At 37.8% G+C, this 23874-nt stretch overlaps 2 protein-coding genes across 3 annotated transcripts in view; one reads left to right on the top strand and one right to left on the bottom strand.

The window, feature by feature from the left end:
- LOC124185578 (protein unc-80 homolog) overlaps nucleotides 1–21502 on the top strand; it is a 26475-nt gene extending 4973 nt beyond the window's left edge. The window contains exons 9-53 of one of the 2 annotated variants that reach the window (XM_046576585.1): nucleotides 1–113; nucleotides 221–307; nucleotides 395–472; nucleotides 575–714; nucleotides 847–1068; nucleotides 1192–1367; nucleotides 1441–1619; nucleotides 1739–1881; nucleotides 2896–2925; nucleotides 4504–4633; nucleotides 4735–4926; nucleotides 5027–5168; nucleotides 5275–5649; nucleotides 5739–6078; nucleotides 6142–6265; nucleotides 6341–6524; nucleotides 6597–6738; nucleotides 6880–6989; nucleotides 7049–7239; nucleotides 7333–7548; nucleotides 7631–7766; nucleotides 7895–8161; nucleotides 8250–8501; nucleotides 8677–8879; nucleotides 8954–9240; nucleotides 9315–9489; nucleotides 9836–10291; nucleotides 10377–10557; nucleotides 10636–10814; nucleotides 10884–11132; nucleotides 11276–11549; nucleotides 11637–11941; nucleotides 12129–12554; nucleotides 12634–12852; nucleotides 12964–13109; nucleotides 13173–13500; nucleotides 13597–13917; nucleotides 14005–14266; nucleotides 14395–14604; nucleotides 14715–15065; nucleotides 15158–15490; nucleotides 15879–15974; nucleotides 19196–19318; nucleotides 20104–20252; nucleotides 20411–21502. In XM_046576585.1, the coding sequence (XP_046432541.1) occupies nucleotides 1–113; nucleotides 221–307; nucleotides 395–472; nucleotides 575–714; nucleotides 847–1068; nucleotides 1192–1367; nucleotides 1441–1619; nucleotides 1739–1881; nucleotides 2896–2925; nucleotides 4504–4633; nucleotides 4735–4926; nucleotides 5027–5168; nucleotides 5275–5649; nucleotides 5739–6078; nucleotides 6142–6265; nucleotides 6341–6524; nucleotides 6597–6738; nucleotides 6880–6989; nucleotides 7049–7239; nucleotides 7333–7548; nucleotides 7631–7766; nucleotides 7895–8161; nucleotides 8250–8501; nucleotides 8677–8879; nucleotides 8954–9240; nucleotides 9315–9489; nucleotides 9836–10291; nucleotides 10377–10557; nucleotides 10636–10814; nucleotides 10884–11132; nucleotides 11276–11549; nucleotides 11637–11941; nucleotides 12129–12554; nucleotides 12634–12852; nucleotides 12964–13109; nucleotides 13173–13500; nucleotides 13597–13917; nucleotides 14005–14266; nucleotides 14395–14604; nucleotides 14715–15065; nucleotides 15158–15490; nucleotides 15879–15974; nucleotides 19196–19318; nucleotides 20104–20252; nucleotides 20411–20914 (9746 nt within the window). In that variant the 3' untranslated portion in view covers nucleotides 20915–21502. Of the gene's footprint in view, nucleotides 114–220; nucleotides 308–394; nucleotides 473–574; nucleotides 715–846; nucleotides 1069–1191; nucleotides 1368–1422; nucleotides 1620–1738; nucleotides 1882–2895; nucleotides 2926–4503; nucleotides 4634–4734; nucleotides 4927–5026; nucleotides 5169–5274; nucleotides 5650–5738; nucleotides 6079–6141; nucleotides 6266–6340; nucleotides 6525–6596; nucleotides 6739–6879; nucleotides 6990–7048; nucleotides 7240–7332; nucleotides 7549–7630; nucleotides 7767–7894; nucleotides 8162–8249; nucleotides 8502–8676; nucleotides 8880–8953; nucleotides 9241–9314; nucleotides 9490–9835; nucleotides 10292–10376; nucleotides 10558–10635; nucleotides 10815–10883; nucleotides 11133–11275; nucleotides 11550–11636; nucleotides 11942–12128; nucleotides 12555–12633; nucleotides 12853–12963; nucleotides 13110–13172; nucleotides 13501–13596; nucleotides 13918–14004; nucleotides 14267–14394; nucleotides 14605–14714; nucleotides 15066–15157; nucleotides 15491–15878; nucleotides 15975–19195; nucleotides 19319–20103; nucleotides 20253–20410 lie in introns of both variants that reach the window. The other variant, XM_046576497.1, reaches the window with a different exon arrangement.
- Nucleotides 21453–23874, bottom strand: LOC124187225 (carboxypeptidase Q-like). Its single transcript, XM_046579656.1, has 6 exons — nucleotides 23214–23874; nucleotides 23000–23150; nucleotides 22656–22905; nucleotides 22327–22567; nucleotides 21886–22068; nucleotides 21453–21791 (listed from the first exon to the last, which is right to left on the bottom strand). The coding sequence occupies exons 1-6, from the start codon at nucleotides 23558–23560 to the stop codon at nucleotides 21539–21541; spliced, it is 1425 nt and encodes a 474-aa protein (XP_046435612.1). The 5' UTR covers nucleotides 23561–23874; the 3' UTR covers nucleotides 21453–21538.

Genomic DNA, 23874 nt, shown 5'->3' with positions numbered 1-23874 from the left:
AAAAAGGTACCACTGAAGAATTTTTAGACACAGAAAGCCCGCCCAGTCAATCAGCTAGTGTGTGCTTTTCTGACCAAGGTGCTCCCCCATCAACCAAGCAGCCGGATGAAGACGTGAGTTTAATATTTTTCAGAAATACGTACAATGCTTTACATAAACGCTAAATATAATTATGAAGTGCAGCTTGTATGAAATCATGTTTCGCTTCTTGTCTGGTCAGCAGAGTAATTGGGTCTCTTCACCGAAAGATACAGTATTTCCCGAAACAATACCTGAGGAAAGTTCAAGCACCGAAGACGAACATGTGGTAATTTCAAGTGACAAATAATTCGTAAAATATATTTTAATAAAAATCGGTATTACAAAATGACCGTTTGGCTTTGTCTAATCGCAGGTAATATTCAGATTGCCATCTCTCACAGAGTCGGAGAAAACTATGGACGGTGTGAAAGAGGTGTCAACAATTTTTGCTGTATGTACAGATTTACTTATAAAGAAAATCGATTGAATTCACGCACAATTCTCTAGTCGTCAAAATAATATCTACTAAACATGATCTGATCTCGTCCCGTAGGGTGAAGCCAGCATTTTTCATGTTGCTATGGGCCGTACGACTAACGCCTTCAAATCTACCATGACTATAGAACAAGTCACTGCAATATCGGGCTTAGACGCGAAACAATTTGAAACGAAACCTTTCATGCTAAAAATGGGGTTCGTAGCTTAAATAATTGGAAATTTATGCTGTCCTAGGATTACGATATTCATCCGGTAAAATTGATGTGTCGAACTACGCAAGAACGTGAAAATTTATTCGTTTACATGTCTCACAATTTACTTGTTCAGATCGTTAGACAAGGACTCGGTTGATAGTTCTAAAATCATGGGAACTGCTCCAAACTTTCATGGCTCGCCTACCACTCGATGTACAATTCGAAATGGAGGCCATGCATCAATTGTTGATATTTGTGCAGCAACGTTCCTTGATGTGGCTGTCCTCAGATGTCTCTTTGTTGCGCAATGGCAAGAAGAGGGTGTCTTTTGGGCTCTTCAGTTTCTGTATCATCGGTAAGAAGTGAAACCGAATCATGCTTACGTTCACTACTCCGATGAGAAGTTTTGTAACTTCAGAAGCGGAATCGGTTGCGTGATATTTGATTGGCAGAGGTTTTTTTTATCAATATTTTCTAGGCTTCGAGAAATCAGCGAAGAGTCTTACACACAGCAGCAGCCTCGGCGACGAAGCAATTCGTTACCGATTCCAAAAATCGAAGTATCAATCTACCAAAGTCCGGAGAGTAACAGACGCGAGGAGGCTAAGGATTTCATAGAAGTACCAGAACCCAAAGACGTTTCTATACTTGCAGGTAACTCTCACACGTTATATAAATTCGATTGAAACTGTTTCTATTTCTCCATAAGACCTTGCTACCTTTTCAGAATCTCCATACGCTTCAAAGTTGGCTGATTCAAGCCACACTCGGCGTGCCAGTGAAAAGGTTAAAAAGCGTATGAAAATGGCCGATCTCAAAGCGTTTGTTGAAACTAAACTGCTTTCGAAGTCTGAGAAAACTTTGGAAAAGATAGGCCAAGATGAACCGAAACCATTTTTTGAACAGGTATAAAGAGGATATCTGAATTTTCTACGGTTAACGGCTTATGTGAGATTTGTCTGAAACCTTGGTAAAAATAGTGCGTGGGGAAAGCTCGTGAATTAACTTGCCTGACGGTTGAACAGGAATGTCATAGGAGCCTGGACACAGGAGATGATCATCTGACTAGACCGGCGTCGACGTTTTCGAAAATATTCGATGCAAAAGATGTAGACAGAATAAAGCATCCAACGAATTTAATTAAAGGAAAAAGCATGCCCAGTTTGAGGTACATAGCCACAATATTGAATTTTAATCTGCAATTATTTACAGACAAATTACGTGATACGTGCATAAAATTGAAGAAACGAGACTCCCAAAACCCCCAGAATTTTTAGAGGAAATCAATTAGGTAGTTGTTATTTCACAACTTGCAGTTAGATAAAAACTGAACAAGTCTTTGACCATCATTCTACCTTGACTACTTCTATAATTCATTCACCACATTCTGCGGAAAATATTAATTTTTTCATTGATAACTTTAATTAGGCTTTTCCTTGCCTGTCAAAGATTAACGCACCTTCTGAATGTAGAGTGAATCTTTACAAGCTTTTTAAAGTAATACCCTACAGATGAGTCAAGTTTGTCTACGCTCTCCTTTCGTGCATTCGTAAATGACCATTTCAATGAAAACTTACCTGTACGTAGTTTCTATAGAAAGATCATTCGTAAATTTATTAAGTCTACCTGACATAGCTATATACTTTATCCTTTGCTAGAAATACTTATATCGTATAGAAGGCATGATAATAGACTATATTCATCTTTTTACAATAACTATCTTATTCAAGTAGGCATCAATATTACTTTGGTAGGTTCGTCAACAGTATACATGCATATCTTTCACAATCAGAGTACAAAATCTTAACGGTAGTAAAACATACCTGATATTTTGTATGGAAATTGAGATACACATTGTGCATGGCAATAACTTACATCATATACCTGGTTAGTGAAAACAATGTAGGGCAAAGTCAATGTTATATTAAAAAAGAGAACCGCAGTCTTTTTAAAATTAATAACAGTTTCAAGCAATGCGAATAACGTGTAATCGTAGCAAAGGTACGTTAACAGTACTCTCAGTAAATATCACAAACGGTATCGTACCTGTGACATTTCATCAAGAGCTTCGTGGTATATTAATTTTATATTACCGAATTTAACTGTCCCACTACGACCTGTGTGTAATGTCTTTCTCTGTGTCTTTCTCTTTCGCTCTTTCACCCTCATACTCGTGGCTCAGCTGCTTGATAGACGAGCTGACCGCGGGCGGGTAAGTCGTTAATGGCCCTACTGACACTCCAGAAGTCGTTCGTGAAAATGCTTTTAGTCTGCCTTTAGCTTCTAGTTTGCACCTAGGTTTACTTTAATTATTGCGAGTATTAGTAATTCACCATCACTACTCTTACGTCGTACCTGAAGTACTTGCTGCTTTATTCACATAATAATTTAATCAAAGTGTCCAAGCTTTTACTTTGTTTTACGTACCATGGCTATTTGATCCTTCCCCGATTGACGTTACCGTATCGATTCCCTCAGACATTGAAAGTAATGGAGTGTTGAACATATTTAATTGATAACATTTCATAGATGATGCAACACTTCTGTACATTTACCACATCTATCGTCTTTATCACTATTCAATCACATCCAAGGTGTGAACTAAACCAATCCTTAAAATTCAAAGAAGGTGCATTTCGTTAAAGGTGTTCTAACTTCTACAACAGGTCGAGTCCTTCATTCTCAAGTCGATTGAATGTCTAAAGACCTTGTCAACGTTCATTTCCAAGGGTAGCTCTGCGAGAATTCTTTGTTCTCTTGTGTTTGCTCTCCACAAGATAGAGAACTAACAAATTACGTAGTCGATTACATTTTGCTAGGCGTGAGATCATTTTCGTGAGATCATTTTCTAAGGACAAGCACCATCTGCTGTATAATTACAGAAAGGATCTCTTGAAGGGGGCCTGTTGAACACAGTGATGATGAACTCACCGCAATTGATGCAAAATACGGAATTCCCTTATTTACCTTGAAAAGCCCACTTCCAGAGACCCTTGGAGCCTAATAATACAATTGAAGCGTCCGAAGCTTCTATCCCATTTTATATACCAACGCAATTTTATCCTTTATCTTCATGATGGAGTTACTTTAATTTCTGTAATGTCAAAAGTAGAGGAGTATTCTAACAAATTGACGACGACAATGGTTAAAAAATCTCAACTTCATTTAATACTTTTGCTTTACACTTATTAGAAAGACTCCTCCTCATTCATTTCGAGGCATGTAAATTGGACCATCTCTTAAGTTGGAAGGATCCATGAGCTTCTACTCCGGTTTTTTTTAAAAAAAAAAAGGACGAAGTAAGCCAATCGTTAAACGCGATTATTTTATATTTTTAGCCAGTTTTACTAAACACATTAAACACATGCCATGAGATTCATTCTTACGTCTTACGAACCGTCTCCGAAGCTTCCTATATCCCTTCCAAAGATCAATTCATGAGCCTGAACTTTGCGAGGATTTTCTACTTCTCTGCTTTTGCTCTGCACAAAATAGAGTCGCAGGAGTATGTAATTGATAATAATTTTGTAGACGTGGGATAATTTTCCAGTAAAGCGGTTCCGTACAAGCTGCTGTAGCCTCTTAACCTTCGATTAATTCAGCATTGAAAACATGTTAATGCTTGATACGTCGGTATTACAGATTAAATTAGCATGATACTAAAAAAAGAGAAATGAAAAGAATAGGCCAGTAGTTAGAAAGATTAGTGCTTGGTTTTAGGATGTAACATAACGCATGCATATAGAGTTATTAAATTAATAGCAGATTTCTTACAGAATATTTTTTCCAGATACATAGGCGACACCCGCGTTGAAAGAAAGCAGGGCCGATTTTACAGTCAATCTTACACTGTTCCCAATCCTATAATCACTGTGACCGAACACACGCCTACACCGTCTCCGGATTATATGAAACGTCAGGTAAACAGAATTTTCAAATCTACAGTGTTTCTGTACCATATTCTTTTTCTATCCCTCTGTACATTGATTCTGTCATCTTAAAAAACTCTTACGCGTTTCAGGGCTCTATCGATAGTCAATTAGATGCAGCCAGTCTGCACGGTAGTCGATTAGGATTTGAAAGAAAGCCCAGTCTTACAAGATCGCAAACTGATTCCAATATCACGTATACCGGAGAAGAAATTCCCGAGGCTCCAGGATCAGCTTGCTACATCACTAAAGAAGGCGACGTAGATTATCAAGTAGTACTCAAGGTATGAAACGCGTATAATGAAATTCAGACATGACTTACACTAACTTTTTTTTTATACGTTCACCTTTGAGAAGTTAGATCTCTCCGTTTATTGTAAATAGGCTGTACACGCGGTAGCACTCAGGGATAACTTGTGCTGTACATTGCGTGTCTGTGAGAACATTTTAAATCTGTTGGAACTACTGATGGACATGGGAGTGCTGAAACAATGTCTTCGCGACGAGGCGACTAACAGCAACGCCGGTATGAATTGTTGTTTTTTTCTTCCTTCAACTTACACTTTCAATTTGAAATTAAATGGACCAGACTTTATTCGTGATTGGAATTATCACTCGAATACCTTACGCAGGCTCTAATAGCGGCAAGTCGGACAAGGCTCCAAGTAAGCACGATTCTCCGACGAATGACCAGCAACAGAAAAGTAATAGTAGACGCACCGGGGTGGAAGTAACTCCACATCATTTGTTGATGAATTGTGTGATCAGAGTGTTGAAACACTTGGGCTGTCCACACGGTTGTGCGGAAGGCATGCGTGGTCCACCTGCGGACTTTATTCGGTCGCAAGGTCAAACAATACTGTGCAAATTACATCGCGCAAGTTCTCGACAGTTTTCAAAGTTTTTACGAAGTATGATTCGTGATCAACCCATACCAGAGATATTGGATTTCTTTCACGCTTATGTGGGATTCTGCGTAGATCCAAGTTCGTTATTATCTCCACTTAGTGAGTAACATCAGGTAAAATTCTGACCAGTTTTTCAGATTCTAATCATTTTCTCCCTGTTTTTCTGTTCCTCCTCTAACGCGCTGCAGACCAGAAACGAACCTCGAGCAAATCTCCAGATGTTGCATCACAGGGAGGGTACGCAACTAATTTTGGTGCTGGCCTAGGCGGGGGCGGAGGTCGTGGTATAGAGGGGCAAATAATGTGCAACGTGTTTAAGACTCTGGTCACGAGATTTGTAAAATCTTTCAAGGAACTGAAGTCTCAGGAAAATGTGACCATTCATTGTGATCTCAGGCAGTTAATGACTTACATTAAGGAAGCTCACGGTGGAGTTTTCCGTCGAGTTGCTCTCAGCGGTTTGCTAGATTCTGCTGACAGACCCAACAAACGAAGTAACAGCAATATTCAAACAACTCGTGTCATAAGGTAACAACTACAATTCACCTTGCAAAGTTGGCTGAAACGTAAAGCTGAAGATGTTAATTACAGACACATACATCAATCGGAACTAGAAGAAAACATCGACCTTGGCGCCGACTCGTGCTACGTTATGGATGACAGAGGAACCCGTAAATTTTTATTCAAAAAGCGGAGCACTTCCTCCACATGTGCCGTAGGTATACAAGATACAACAGCATTACGTCGAAAAGACTACGTCGGCTTAAAATAATTATATGCTTATTGGCAGAGCCTCTTGGAGACGGAAATGAGTGAAGAAAATGCAAAGATCAGCCAAAGTCCGTCGGGGAATTTGCGAAGGAAACATTACATTCTAACTCCCAGGCAAAGCGAGCGAAATTTAGGAATTGCTGAGTCCTGCATGGGATCTGCAAAGTCGCGAAAATTAAAGCGCTTTCAAATTGGAGGAATCGGTAGGGGACTCTACTATTGTTTGATTCATCCGCGTTCATTCAGATCGTAAGTCTGTCACATTCGATTTCTAGTGAATTGGTTCCGAAAAGAATACGGCCGAACTGATTCCACGGATAGCCATGATAGCAGCGAATCTCCAACAGAGGGTAGTTTCATCAGGCAACCAAGTATACATCATGCCTATTATCGGAGTACTTCAAGAGGTGGAAGAGGGTAAGAAAAATGGCGAGTTCGATGAAAGATGAAACATGGCTTATGAATTCTTCTCCTTTTACGTCATTCAATATGCTAATGCCTATTCGTTTCCAAATGACTTTCCACTTTGTGTGAGAATTCAAATCAATCCATTTTTAGGGTTGGCCAAACGCTACAGAAAGCAAAGCGTCGAATGGAGGATCAGTTGAATAAGATTGGATTAGGAAAGGGAAAAAAGAAAGAGAGTTTGGAAGAAGCACCAGGATGTTGTAAGTTGACAGAGATCCTGAAAATCAACGGATCTTATTTTGTACTCCACTCATTGCAGATTTCAGCCGAAAAAATTCTATGGATATCGGCGAGGCATCCAGGGAATCAGAATTCGTAGTATTGAAAGAAAGAAAAATGGTTCCCATTTCCTTGGTGCACACTGGTATGCTGAGGTTTTCATTTCTACTGGAAACTTGTCAACCAGGCTCCGTACCAGATCATCATTTGATGGCAGCCATCCTGGATTTGGTAAGTGTTTATCAAATATCTTTTGGATCTCAGCTGATCATGACAAGCTATTCAACTATAATTTCTACGAGTACAACTTTCTCTTTCATCTAGCCACACGCACCTGTCGTAGCTCGTGCCGCACTCATTTTGGAATGTGCTCATCTTGTACACCAATGCAATAAAGGCCATTGGCCGACATGGATGAAACTAAATTTCCCAATCTTTCGCCCTTCCGTTCCACTTAACAGTCGCAATGCACCTACTGGTCTGCGACGAACACACGTTTTGCAGCGGTCGGCTGGAAAATTGTTCTACCAATGGGCAGAGGTGACTAGGAATGGTTTGAATGTCAAAATGGAATTTTACGAGACCTTGTGTTCACTTATCAATATTCGACTTTTACCTTTAGGCCATTGGTACAAGACTAGAAGAAATGCTTGCTGAGGATAAGCATAACGTAGATGCCATAACGGCAATGGTTTCTGACGAAAATAAACAGAAGGAACTTGTGGTGGAGGATGAGGAGGAGGACTTTCTCGATGAAGGTAATCCCATGCTCACTATTAAATGATTTACAATGACGGCTCATGACCACTATATTTTTAGTAGTGGATTATTGCATGTGAAACGGTTGACCTCGATCTGAAAAATTTCCCACTGATGCATATTCCAGCCAGTATCAATGGTTATGGATCTCAATGTCCAATTGCTCTTCGCCTGGTGGCTTGTACACTTCTTTTGGAAATAACAGCATTTTTGAGAGAGACATATCAGACTTTGCCAAAGTCCAGCAGACTGTCAACTCGGGAACGACCTCCACCATGGGAAAGAATGTATAGTCGTGAAGCCAATCGCCGTTGGAGTATGGCACTTTCTTCAATGGGGCATTCCCAGACATCGGCACAAAGTCTCCAGTCGATTGCTGGAGATCGAGAGGCGGGTGAGTCTTCCGAGATTCTTTACAAGTCCAACAGTTAAAGTATCTGCTCTTGAAATTTCTCATCTCGCATGTATATTATACCTTGCAGAAAGAAAGATTAGTTTTGTACTGCACGAGCCGGACAATGAATCGGAGGGTAGTAGCAAGTCTACTGTAACAATTCAAGGGGAGGAGATACAAATTAACGAAAAGGAGAAGAGTAAACGTGCTCCTGCTCCACAGGGGCGTCCATTTTTATTGCGTCGTGGAACAGCAGGTAATCCCACTGGATCCTTTAAACGAAGAAGCTTGAAGCTACGCAGAGGCACCAAAGATGGAAAAGATGGAGAGGGTGAAACTTGTAAGTTTATTACTATCTTAGCTCCTCTTGGGAACAAGACAGATTGTTATAAAGACAGCGACTCCCAACTGTTAATTTCGTACCAGATGTCAAATAATAGTTTCGTAGTATCGCGAGTCGATTTTACGAACCAACAAAGATATCAATTATGTGTTGCGCTTTGGTTCTAATTTAGATACTGTAAAACGTGCAGACTCTATTCAGTCAAAAAGGAAAGTGAGCTCTTTATCAGACAGGAGTGATACTTCCGAACCAGGACTTGGTGGCGAAGTAAGCGGCGAAGAATCTCCAGGAATACTTAGCGATGATCAACCTCCTGAGAGTCCAAGTGATAGCAACGACACTGATGAAACCAATAAAAATTTTCCCTGGCTAAAGGTAAGCAAACACAATATTTGTGTAAATCTATTTACTTTTCATAAATGAAACACAATGTTTTCATGCACTTTCAGGTAGTTGTGCAAATAGCAAATTCCTTCAACTTTTATTGTTCTCATCAAAATTTCTGCCACCCAATATGTTATCGACGACAAATGCGCGCTAGCGCCAGGCTTATAAAATCGATTAGAAAAATTTACGGAGAGGAGTTCGGGATTATCAATGGAACTGGTACATTCGATTTCGATACAGATAAAAAAGATGATACTAAAAAAGATAAACGAAGTCGCAAGGTTTCCGATCAAGCCAGTACTCAAGTCTCACCGGTTCGTCGAAAAGATAGCATGGGCAGAAAAGACAGGTGGGTTTATCTGAATTTGTAATTTTAGTCGATTTACGTTGTTGAGCTTGTTAATAATGTAATAATTCATTCAGGATTGAGAGAGCCTTGGATGGTTCTCAATCTGGTAGACTGATCGGAGGGCACAGAGACTCATCTAAAGATATCGCAGAATCAGATTTTGACAGAGGGAAAGATTCATCGAAAAGACCCGATAAAGATAATCGATCCAAAAACCTGCCACCAATTTCAAAATACATAAAAACTCAGGTAATCTAACCGCTCTATGTATAATTCAGATGTTTCTTTTTTTTAAATGTGATCGAAACAGTCATTATTCTTTGAGCGGGCATATTCTTCTAATAGTCGTAGATCGACGCTTCTTCATCTGTGGTACTGTATCATAAAAAGCTTTTAATGTTGCGCTTTAAGTTAAAGTTGAAATTTTTTCAGTCCACTTAACTAATTTATGTCGAGTAAAAAGCACAGAACACGAGTTCTTTTAATTCAGATATTACGCTCTCTGTTAAGCACGCAACTCTGTATCGATACTCATAGAATACAAATGAACGTAGGTGTGAGATAAACTAAAGCAAGACACAACTCTTACCCACAGGTCAAAGATGCCTTCCATACACCATTAGCAACATTAGTTAAAGGCGCCGTTGTGATGTCAGAAGAATTATTTGTTGATATTCTTTCCGTATCTTGGGAACTTCTGCTTGAATCAAACCAAGAAGTTGCCGCATCAGCGGCATCCTTGTTTATCATTTCGGCAGTGCGAGCCCCGAACCAAGCAAGCGATATAATGCATCACGGCCTACATCATACAAATACCACAATTAGAATAAACGCTATTCTCAGATTTCAAGTACTTTGGAAACTCCGATATCAGGTTTGGCCTCGTATGGAGGAAACTGCTCATATGACCTTCAAAGTCCCACCGCCTGGTATAGAATTCACATTGCCTTCTCCTAAAATTGGAATAGAATCGTTGCCAGTTGTCGATCCACCATGGATGCCTCAAGTTAAAACGAAAGTTGAAGAAGTAACGATTAATCAGGAACGTCATGTAAGTAAATGGCAAATTCATGATCTGGCTAAATTGTATCATTATTTTTACTCTGTTTATCAGCATTTGTATTATTCCATTCCAGAGGTCGTTGGTGACAGCAACGAAAACTCGTAAGAAACAGCAAACTGAACTTATAAAAAAAGCTCTCCAGGCACAGGATGACAAAAAACGGGAGGAGAGAGAAAATTTTTTAATTACCACTATACCAATTACGGTACAAGCGGCATACGAGCCCAGTCCTGTTGGCGACGATCATGATGAAGGTATCCTCGGTTATTTAGAGAAAATTGACATCACGACTTAGTAATGTGTTGAGCAAATTTAACAATTTGTTTTTCTAGGAAACGTAGGAGACGAAGATCCAGGCGAATCGGTACCCAGAAACACTTCGCATCACGGACAATCTGCTCTGTCGTTGTTCCCGTCGTCTTTGTGTTCAGCTGTTATACAAATAATTAATCTTTTAGACGACGCTGCGGTTTCTGAAGACGGGAACGCAGTCTATGAAGTTGCTTATCAGGCGAGTCAACCTTCTACTTAAGCTTAAATTTACCCGTATTAAATAACAATAATTAATTACATTCAATAGGTGATTTGGAATTGCTTGGTAGAGGACAGTGCTTTGTTTTTACGCTACGTTTTGGAGCGTTTGACAAGGGAGAAGCAGGAACTGATGTTCAAAATCCTTAGACATCTCATCAGATTTGTTCCAAAACTTCCACAACAGGCCGCTTTTGCTCTGTACAATTACATCATAGGATATGTTATGTTTTACGTACGTTCACCGCATGAAGAAGGACAAAAGCTCATTGGAACAGCTTTGTCAATACTATGGATGGTAGATAACAACTCTTATTCTTTTCTCGAAAACTCACGACCTTGTTACACGTATTTATGGTCTGTTTTTAGTTGCACCGCGAGATTTATCACCCACATTTTATTTCAACGACGCGACGTACAATGTATGCTATTTCCATCTAGGTAGTACACAGCGTACATGGAATAATGTTCAAAGATTTGAAGCAAATACTGAGAAAAGAGCAGTGCGATGCGTCCATTCTTCTCACGGCCAATGTACCATCGGCTAAAAAGATTATAGTACACGGTCCGCAGGATCCAGATGCGGGTGGAATCCCGTCACAATTTCCTGTACAAGAAGACACGCAATTTTGTCAGATCTTGAGAGAATCTGTGGATTTTTTTGGCATAGAAGAAAGTAAACATAAGGAATATTTTTTGATCGACTACAAAACACGTGAGTCGCTTTTGATCATTTTTATTGATACAACGTTTATTTACGTAACGTTAAGCATTTTTTTTTTACAAAATAGTACTTTTCCAGACCAAATACACAACCCGACTTCGTACGTGCGAGATTACTATTTTTTCAAGCGGTCTCAGTACCCCCAACTTGAACTTGTACACATGAAACCCGAAGAAGCCTTCAATGCCTTACAGCGTCAGGAATTGATTCATAAGTTTGTAGAGATCGGCAAGGTGCTCTTAACGTGGGCGATTCTGAAAAATGTGGATATGGTTGTCCAGAGAGTAGTATTTTTACACGAAGAACTTATGAAACTTCCTTCATTTCCAAGAAAAGCACTAGAGGCTGACCTCGATCTCTACAAAGGTGGAGAAATTGGGAAGGTGATTATGTTTCTGATCGATTACAGTGATGATACTATGACGATAAAGGGATTTATGCAGTAAAATACTTTAAAAGTTTGTCTAAAAATTGAAAATGCCTTATTGAACAATAGATGACAGTGAAGTACAGAAATTTGTGACAGATTTATCAACTTTTAGGCTCTGAATTGTGGAATTTATATTTCAGGAACTCCTCGGCTTAGATGTATTGCACAAATTTATGTGGGTGAGATTAATTGCTCGAATGTTTGAAGCGATGGCAGGAAATTTTGCTTATTCTGGTGACATTCATCTGTTTCTCAATGTTCTAAACGGAGCAATAATACTCCACAGTGAAGATTCGTGTATTTTGAGATACGTAATGGCTACATACATCAATGCTGCTCACAATTTTAAAAATATATTCTCAACAAATGGATACTTACTAATTATGCCTACGTTATTGCAACTGTACTCCAATCATCAAACAAACAAATTGGTGAAGACTACCGTTGAATACGCTGTCAAACAATTTTATCTTATGAACAGAAAACCTTTCATACTTCAAATGTTTGGTAGCGTATCGGCAATTTTAGACACCGATGAAATGAGCGTACACGGGGAAGCGCATAAGGCAGGTTATTTTTTATACAGACGTTGGTAACGCGATCCCGAATTGAATAATCAATTAATAACGAGATCTTACGTTTCAGGTTGCGTCTACTTGCCTGTTCAATCTTTTGTTAAGCTTGGAAACCCCATCACCGGATCCTGTAAATATTGGCGAATTGGTGAAAGAAGATAAACCGCTAAAGGCTATTGATTTTTGTTACCACGATGAAAATGAAATGGTTACAGTTTTGGACTGTATCTCTCTTTGCGTTATGGTTATTGCATATGCAGCTGATTCAGTTCGTGGGCAACAAATGCTGGTTTGTTACAAACACTTTGAGTAAATTGTATTTGAGGCTTCGTATAGCTGACATCTTGGTGACCTTTTTACATGTGATAAATGTGCATATTGTATTATGTAAATGTTGTAGATCATCTTGGAGGCAATACTACCTTGTTATGTGCAGCAAATTCAATCACCTACTTATAACAAAGAAGGAAAAACTGAAAAGGAAATTATTAATCAATTAGCCATTGCTGTGAAGACATTAGTCAACAACTCCGAAGCTCTGACTAAGTATGTAAAAGTAACGATACTTGTTTCTCGATAATATAAAATATGTTTCGCGTCTCCATACAGAAATTACAACGGGCCGCAGAGATCAAGCCCGGAACATAAAGGCTCCAGTCAGAGAAATTACGGTAAAGGTCCGTATTCGCCTGGTTTTGATTTTGATGATGAAACCCACAATAAATATATAGAACATTCGAGGACGAAAATTCTGTACGACAGAGACAACGAAGACTCGGAAAATTGCCATAAGACTGAATTCAGAAGACCAAGAGATACTCTCCTGAATATGGTAGGAGACTTCCTTGCTAGATGCTCTCTGCGTCTTGCCGAATTGAATAAAAAAGCAACTCAGGATGGTAAAGCAATTGAATTGCTTGATTCCAAGTGCCACGTGGTGAGTGACTATTATGGTAACACATATAGTAGAAGAATGGAAGATATTATCGAAGTCCGTCAGTTTTGACAGTAAGTTTGACACGATTCGTTTCAGAGACTAGCGGACATTGCTCACAGCCTTCTAAAGATTTCACCCTACGATTCCGACACAATGGGTTGCAGAGGATTGCGAAGATACATGAATGATATACTCCCATCTACCGAATGGTCCAACGACGATATGAGGCCAGCTTTAATAATTATTTTGCGACGACTTGACAAAACATTTAGTAAAATTTATAAAAAAGCTTCAATCAGACGAAACACCGACTGGGAAGCTGCGGGTGATCTGTTGAAGGGTGTTTATGAAACATTGTCAAGATATCCGTACATTGCTCATTTTCAACACTTAAAGACACTTCTAAGCACGTGCCAGGTAAAGTTATTTGTACAATTCTTTCTTCTTACGACCATACTTAGGTACTTGCTACATATTTATGTGCACCTTTTTTTTATCCACTAGGCTCTCATAATTGGGGATACAACTGGCTTGGTGGAAGTAGCATCGGCTGCATCAGCTGCTCTAATGAGTCAAATACCACCGCAGCATTTTTGTTCAACAGTATTACGCTTGATAGCTCTCCACGTAATTTCTCTCGGGGAAGTTTATTCATTGGAGAATGTCTGCGGAGGGCAATCAATGTTCTCTACTCAAAATCGAACGGAAAGTGTACTTCTGAATCTACTAATACCTCTATTCTTGCGTGTTGGCACGGGCAGAAGGGGTAAGATAACCATGCGCAAATGTTAAAGTTTCTTTTTTTTTCCGTATTCTTCATTGAACCAATCGATTACGTATAATCAATCCTACAGAATATGCTTCATTCAATAATCTAACCCATTTTTCATCCAGATGTTCCCAAATTGAGACAGGCAGACATAAGTTTTACTCTGACAGCTGTTTTGAATACCTTGTGGCCACCGACGGCAAAAACTGCTCCCATTACAGCACAAAATTTAAAAACCGCGACCGACATGAGAACCGGTAGCTTGACGTTCACTGCCAGGGATGCAAAGGCACCAACAAAAATATCATTAACATTGTATCAAGTTGCATTCTTAGGTACGTAATGATATTTTCTGATGCAATAAATTAATAATATCTTGACGGATTGTGAAATCCGAGAAAATCCACACAGTGTGTGCAGAATTTTGAATCTTTTTATCCTTTAGCATTGAAGATTATGATCATTTGCTTCGAAGCAGAACTGAAGACAGAATGGCCTAGAATTTTACGCACCATGCGACTTTTGAACAAGCGCAACGAGGCATCGATACATTTGTGGGACTTTTTGGAATTTGTAGTCACTCATCGGACAGCTCTTTACATACAAATGTTACCCTTTATAGTGCACAAAATTGGGCAGCCACCAATATCCGAACACGAGAGAAACATGCAGAGCATTATTAGAAAAAAAATCAATGGAATTGGTATGCCGGTTCCAAAATCACGCGGTACCTTATTGACTGACTTATCTCATGATCTGAAAGATCTGAAAGAGGAAATCGACGACCGTAAGTTCGGTGAGCATGTCTTCAACTGTATCCTGCAATGCCAGGATAACGATGTGGAGTTAATTGTTAAATATACGCCAAATTCTCTTGACTTTCTTCAGACGAAATGCAACCGGAACCAAAAAGAAGTGTAGTTGACATGCACCCAGGAGCTCCGAATGCGATACCGAATAGCAACGAGGGGCAACATGGACGGACTCAGAGACCTTCTCTTATCGACTTACTTACAGGGGATCTCGGTTCGCGTGCTCATATCAATCGTACCCCTGCAGAGACTCCCTCTCAACATTCTCAGCCTACACCAGTGTCTCATCCAACTCCACCACACACTTACAATCAATCACTCATCCCAAAATCAGCACATGCGATTCAACCTCAATTCCCTGTCATACATCCACCAACTTCAGTACAACCAACTACTAATGTCACCAGAGGTATGCTTGTCTCCCGTCTTCAACTTTAGCAAAATTTTACTATCCGATCTCCAGCGGCATACCAGCATAGGAATCGCATCGAGTCGCACCCTTGCACATATATTCAATGATAAATGCTTTGACTATGATATTTACAATATTAGGGGCACGCCCGTATCATTAGAACGATTACGATATTTGTAATACGACAACGCGAACGTTATGCGAGCGTTATCTCATTGATTACAACATACACTTGCTTTGATTTGAAGAAAGCACATTCTGTTTTGAATATCGTCTACATGGAGTACGTGTACGAGAAATCGTACACAGTTTGTCGAGGCTTAATTTAATTCAAACTATAGATTTGGACTCTATTTCTTATCTTCAACTTTTCATTCCGTTCCAGGCTCTGCGTCGAGTACAAGTGCTGGATCAACAACATTGAAGGAAGTCAGCGAGTACAGTACTAAGGACGTGCAAACGGATCAGCCAATTTCGACAGGTATTTAATTTAATTTTGTTTTCTCGCTGACTTTTTTCCAAATAATTTAAATTTTGTGTTCCTAACAAAACAAATTAACGGTAGATCAACGTAATTATATTAATTAAAATGTCAGAAGTATTTTGCATGAAGGCTACACTTGTTTAATCTCTGATTATTGTTCATTTTCAAACTGAGATACAATGACGAACGTGAAGTCAAGGGAATCTTTATATTATATTTCTTTTTAAAATGTAAATAATTCAAGTATAATACTTGAATTACCAATATTATAGCTGATCTGATCTTTCCAGATCTTTATATATACAATATTGTAACGTCGAGACGTGAATCATACTGCGTGTCTTTCGCAGATAGTAAATGAAATTCCCACAGACACAAGCCGTTTACCAAAGTACTTCTGACAGATAAACACAGTAGGTACCACAGTTGGATCAAGCCATTGTCTATGGCACTGCAGCAGGTGCTCACACAAAAGTAATCCTACTTATAAAATGTAGATACTTCGTAATTTAAATCATACCAAAATGCAATATTATCTTCATAGTTTTGAATACACGACTATTGATCAGGATTTTACGCAGTTTTGTTTATCATTTTTCTAAATTATAACTGAGACATGTCTGACTGCAATCGTTCTACGAATTATTCGATCAACTCTTCCCACAATGAATAATTTACTTTTTCTTACTCGGAATAATTCTGGATCTACGATTTACTTTTGACTAATTCTTTGACTAGCATTGTTAATTACAATTAGAAAATTGTTTTGAATAAATATGTTAATTCTCGTCGAGAGGGTAATGCCATAAGCTCCACGTATGTGAAAACAAATTAAATGTATCATTTGGCATCATTTATTGTTTATTGTTGAGCTTAATTCAGTTACACCGACACTCTATAGATGATCTCAAATATACACCTAGTATATTTAAATAAGTTGAAAGGCGTGACAAATGACACAAACCACGTATAAGGAGAAAAGAAAGAAAAAAAAACAATCATGAAGATAAAGTATTGTACCTGAGATTCAGATATATTGACACACTGATGTTACGTTGCTTCCATTGCTAGCTAGGGAACAGAGGTAAGCACACAGAATCTACGCAAGTCTATACTTATTATTATCACACTTTTTCATATACTACGTGTGTATATCCTTTATGCTTCACACTATTACGTATCTAAATATTAATATACTCTTGATACCATTCTAATCGTACTCACTCACCTTCTGTTGCATTTTGTCCTGTGTTGTTTTTTCCCTTAGCATATTCGTTACATATTGATTTGCCATATATTATGTAATTATGATAAACTTATTACATAGCAGTATTTAGACAATGGTATTATCCAACAGTTGGTATCCCATTATCATTATGTAGCCACTTCGTTACTATACATATACATATAGTTGCTTTTGTGCCTTTCTTTGCAATATGTTGATCAGTCTGGAGTAAAATTGAATTAACTTCTAGATACGGTGATCATCGTTCGTCAATCCGCAACAGACAATTATGTTACTTACACAGATATATGTATTTATACATTAGGCTGGTCTCTAATTTGGGAATAGACAAATTTTCATCGTAACGCCCCCAGTGATTAAAAATAATGTAGGTCAAATATCTACTCGAGAATCAATTCTCAATGGAGGAGATTCGATCTTGATGGTGCACGACGTTCCGTTGATTAGCGAAGTGAAATTTTTAACACATTATTTTCGAACAGTTTGGCATAAATCTCAGGGCGTCGCGCCGAAAGTTTCTCCAAACCCGAATTAACGACCACCTTAATTTGTATGTACGATATATATCGTTGCTGATGGTGATGATATATATATTAATATATATACATATATATGATTTACACACTGATATCAATATCAGTGGTGTAACTATCGATATATTTTTGAAATAACAATACCGTAATCACTAAATATTCTACTTCTAATTCAAATACACTAATAACTTTGTAAATTGCATTTTGTTCGAATTATTTTTTGTCCCATTATTACTTGCATTGAGTGAATATATGATTTCTTATTCTGTGGTGTTTTCACTACTAATGTAAGAAAGGATCAACATATCAACAATTCAGTTAGCTGAACAATTTCCCATTACATGTTTATTGTTCAATGATAATAATTTAATACTTTCACTTTCGATGGGGGGGTTTAAGGATGTTGCCTAGTTGCAGATGCGGACTTTTCTTTATCCTGTGATCTGTAACCAAATCGTGCGGTTGAGACCAGGAGAATGCAGAGAGATTGTCACCAGTGTAAATTAGCCTGATATAACCAGAAAAGAAATAGGAACATCCCCGTGCTTTGTGCGAGAAAAATAAATACAAAACGTTGCATTTGTTGTTCACCTTGCTAGTAACTATTCGGTCATCTTAGGTTTGAATCAAATATTAAAGATATACCGATGGTGACGATTTCAAAAAAAAATTTCCTTTGTAACACGAAACGAATACGAGATAAATAACATCGATCATTGTTTCGAAATAATTAACTTAAATTAATAATTATATTTTTTCGAAAGCCGTGCGATATTCACTCGGCCTTTAACTTAAAAACAAAGGGTATTGAATCTAGGCAATACCCTTAACGTTCAAAACAACGAAATACAGCCATAAGACTAATCAGTGCTTGTTTTACACATGCGCTCCGCCGTCAACTTCATTTTCTCGAATTAAAACGTTTCCCTCTACTGAAAATAAGCTCACATAAAAATCAATATACTTATAATAACACAGAATAATTTCAACTTAAACAGAGTATTCTTTCAATGATATCTAAAATCATTTGTATGTTATGTTATATTTGATCCTTGGTTTCCCATTTTTCAGCGAAGTAATTATTATTTTTCTAGTAAAACATTGTCCAAATATTAAAATTATAAATTGTGCAGAAATCAACATTTCTTTAACTTTGAACAAGATGTGAAAATTACGATGCAATTTTTTTTATTAACAAACAAAACAAAACAAAAAAACCACACCAAAAAAAAGTCCATCGTTTTGCCACAATTCAAATTTTCTATTTCATAATTATTCTATCTATAAATATACTTCATAAACAATAATCTATATATAGCAAATAATATTCTCTGTAAATATATAGATGTGAATTACAACATTACACAATGGAGTGGTCAGTCCTACTGTCTGATGATCGTTCTGTCCTCATACTAGACGTTCAATGTGGCATGTTTCAGATAGATCCCAACCATCTTCTGCTAATGATGAACATAACAATGTTAAGTCTCACCCTATATTACCTCATCAAAAGACGTCCAAACTGCGCTTTGTCTCTTCTGTAGAGTTTAGGCACTCTTCAGGTAAATCCTTCCTCCCTCCATTATATCAAGATTCATTAGCAGCACGCCTAGACCCGGTCTTGACTTCCATCTTCTTGTAAAATCATTTTTGTTAAAATGAAAACAGCAACAGGCAACCACCTTTGATCGAAAACGTATAAAATATTGTTTTTCGATACTTCGAATGGTTTCGGTTATCACAGATCATTCGTCTCCGGATGATGCTTCCTGAATCAATTCATATCACCCGGTCTCGTAGCGTTTGAGAATAGAAGAACAAGCCAGCGTTGATATCTTTGAAAAGTACTCGATATATTCGAAAAAAAAGTCTTTAGCTTCTCAAGAATGCATAAAATAATCGATCAGTTTGTTCGTTCCATCTTCGTATGTCTTTTTTCCACATTGTCTCTTTCTGTATCTCTTTCTGTGTGTAAAATCTATTTTATTTTGCACGATCATTTCGTAGCAATGAACTCTTGTTACTTTCTTCTTTTCAAATTCCTATAACAAACATTATAAAATCTATAACTAAACCAAGATATTGTACATATTTATATGAGTTTTTCATTTATGCTTGCTATTGTTTTTCAATTCAGTAATAAAATTCTGGAAAGATAATTTCACAATAAAATAAAAGTGTATAAATACGTATCATAAAAAGATTTATCCTAAGAGGTGATGAGTAACAAAATTATCTTCCTAATTTTAAAACGTAGCACGAGTAGTAATTTTTTTTTCCACTAAAGCGGCAACTATTGAATATTTATACAAAACTTACACATATATTTATTTCACCTTGTGTGCAGGAGAAACCTTAACAACTCAATTGAGTCCAAGCAGTCCAACCGAGGACAGCTCTGGGGAATCTCGCAGCATCAGACCACGTCTACAGCGTTCAACAGGACAAAGCAAGAAAACCTTTCGCTTAAGAAAAAGTCGAAGGAGTCGTATTGAAGTATGTGTATGGCATAGTACCCAAAAGTGTTAATAAGGTTTAAACCAGATTGGACGGTCCAAGACAGACATGACAGAGTCTTATTTTGATAACATTTCAATGAAATATATTTACAAGATAGCAAGGATGAATTTGAAACATGAAACAATAATTTTCAGGTGTCACATATAAAATTGGAGTCCCCAGATACTTCCAATCAACCGATGGCTTCGACTCCACCAACAGCTACGGAACTATCAGTTTCTGGTATCCCATCTGAATCGTCATCTATTCGATCGAAGCGTAGTCTATCTGCTCGTCAAGGACACAATGATAGTCGTGGAAATCATCAACAATCGGACATATCGTGGGACGAAGATACCAGCGTGATTTCACAAACTTCGAGTACTTCCGGTTATCGCGAATCTTATAGTATGCAACTCATGTCATTGGAAAGCGGAATTCAATCAGCTCCGCCCTTGGCCTCACCTGATCTCAACGATCTACCCTCTACCAGTAGCGCGACAACGAATTACATTGTATGCGACGGTAGCTCACCTGATTGTTCGATTAATGGAAGTGGAGGAGAAAAAACTGCCTTATTAACAAACAGTCAGCGATCATCGTCCCAGCACTCTTTACTTATGGTATTTCAAACCCAAGACGAGGACACGTTAATCTGAGTCGACGATTTTTACAGGGAAAATATATGTTTAGTAACATTTTAATTGTAATAATTGAGTGTAGAATATAATTATCTATCAAGTAATATGCTGCTGTTGGAGAAAAAAGTACTGTACACCAAGCAAAGGGAATACGTATTATTCTTGCAGTTGAAATCTGATGCGCAGTTGTGTTAGTGTATAAATTGGACAGCAGTATATATTGATTAGGAAAATGAACGTTACATGCTATAACAATTTACTATTGTACAGATATTAGGCATTATTAATGTAAGAATTTAAATTAAACTGATTTTTTACAGCATTTCGGCTTCATTTTCAAACCAGTAGAATGCAGTCAAGAAACATCTATTTTATACTTTCCGTAACGAGATAGGATTTCGACAAAGTGTTTCAACAGTAAAATAGATTAAGTACTTCTGTAACAAATTCTAGTTAATCAACTATGTTTACGCTGCGTAGCAATAGATATAGAGAGCTGTTTGATAATTGATTAAGTAACTCGATAAAAATTCTTTGTAGACTAATCGTAAGCTGATTCTGATATATTTTGTATTTTATTATAAAAGTTGGAAATATTACTATAAACTTGACGTAATTTCACGGTGATGTAAATGAGCAATACTAGTTATTATGTGGTAGATCAACACTCAGCTGAGCCATAACGTATGAAACTGCAGCGAACAATGCAGCACATAGGTCGAGTGCATGCGGATCTTCAACGGACATGGTGTCACCATTTGAATGATGGTACCAAAAGTATTTGCCGTTATCATTCCACAGCGAAGCTCCTGGTACCCCTAAATCTACCCATTCCGTTATATCAGGGCCTTCGTTTGGGTTTCGAACCATTGTAGCATTTATTGGTTCCAATAAGCTAAAAAGTAATGAAAAGGATGAGAACTTTTTGATGAAAAACGTTTATGAGAGGAAAAATGCAAATGCGTATGTCAAATTAAGTATAAACTTACTTCATTATCTTTTTCAGAATGCATTGGGCTTCCTTCGAACCCGTAAAGGCAAGTCCTATCGGAGTGAATGTACCTATGTCAGACTCCATCACAAATTGAAGATTTTGCCTGTCAGCTTTATGTGACTGAATATATTGATGAGCTCCCACGATCCCAATCTCTTCACCAGTCCAAAGAATAGCCCTTTTGTAAAATATATAATCAGCTTAAGGTACGTTTGGTAATGGTTGACATACTCTAATAATTTATGTATATGTTTCCAGCTGACTAATTGTTACTAGTTATAAATTTAAGAAACTTAATTTTCTTCCTTGGATACTAATACTCTCTGTTAATCAGAATTAATTCAAAATTGACTTAAAGCTTCGATATATTCTTGTGAGACTTGTGATTTTGAAGTAGCAATGCATTTTTTCAGACACTGGGTCATTAACAATATACCTTATCGTTCTTCGTGGTCGTAGATTTAGAGCTTTCAAGATTCTCAAAGAGTTCCATGATATGAATGCACCACCTCCATCATCCATAGCACCCTGGCCTACATCCCAGCTATCTAAATGTCCGGATACAACTACTACTTTCTCAGGGTTCTCAGCTCCAATGATTTCTGCAATTGTGTTCCGAGACTTGACTGCTGGTAGAGACTGGGCTTCCATTCTAATATTGATCATCATCGTTTCGCCTGAAAACATAGTTCATCATCATGAATATATTCTACAAAATCGAAAATACTTAACGTAAGTATGGGAGATTATCGACATGCTTGTTACCTCTGTCAGCCATTCTGTTTAACATGGCCGCATCTTCAATTGTGATACACGCAGCTGGAATTTTAGTAATATTTGTTTGATAAGTCATCATGCCAGTATGTGGTGAGTAGATAGAAACTGGTGTGATAGATCTGATCAAGACTGCAACTGCGCCAAATTTTGCAGCTTCTGACGCTCCCCTGCTTCTGTATATAACAGTTTCTTCATAACTCACAAAATCTTGATTATAAACAACTATCTTTCCAGGCACCTAGAAATTATCCATCATAAGTACTACGTTTTTATATGAAAAGAAGAGAAAACGTAAAATTTGTCCAGGTATGTCTGCAAGAATTTTATAGCACCTCAGTGCGTCGTTGACGAAGTTCATCGAAACTCTTTAGTACGATGGCTAACGCAGTAATGCCTCCTGTGGGCGTTCCGACACTGTACCCCAATCCAAGCATCGCAATATCTTTCACTCTTGGTTGAAGCAAGGTAGCGGATTCCTTACCTCTGTAAAAATCAAATCATATTTATTCCTTGGGCTTTTTTTTAGAACACAGCGAAGTAATGTACCTGACCCAATGAGGTAAAACTGCTTCTTCGCCGTGCACATTTTCCAATCCATGTTTGACCAACTTATCGAGCATGTAGTCAATAGCATTTTCAAGAACCTGACTACCAGATAAACGTGGACCAAACTTATCGACAAATGTGGCCAACTCTTGCCATGTTGTACCCTTATACAATCCATTAACAGTTTCGTTTATTATTTTGTTAACAGTCGGGGCATAGCTTTCAATTTCTTTCACCAAATTTTCCGGTAATGAGCACTGGTCTACTTCGTTATCAATTGTATCGCCGAATGTTGATTTTGAGATAAAGCAAAGTAAAAGTACCGCAATCCTGAATTTTAGTTTCATTTTCGATAATAGCGAGAGTAATACAAATGTTTCAATAAAAAAAACTTCTCCTATCGAGCCGATGAATGTCTGTAGAATTTACTCAGATCTTGTCTACATCACATGTCACTTTATACTAGTCGTGAGAGATTACTTTCAGTAATGCTAAATCAAGTCTAACATTTATGACAATGCAAACTACATCTCGTATCATGTCTATGCTTGCGGTGTCAAGACTGATATACAGTGCAAATGTCAATTCACATACATTAAGATAACTGATATTGTATCCGTGTACGTTTTTTTAGCAGAAGATATTGATGTCCACATCAACA

The sequence above is a fragment of the Neodiprion fabricii genome, chromosome 1 (genome assembly GCF_021155785.1).
Source record: "Neodiprion fabricii isolate iyNeoFabr1 chromosome 1, iyNeoFabr1.1, whole genome shotgun sequence".
NCBI lineage: Eukaryota > Metazoa > Arthropoda > Insecta > Hymenoptera > Diprionidae > Neodiprion > Neodiprion fabricii.
This window is presented reverse-complemented; position numbering and strand designations above follow the sequence as displayed.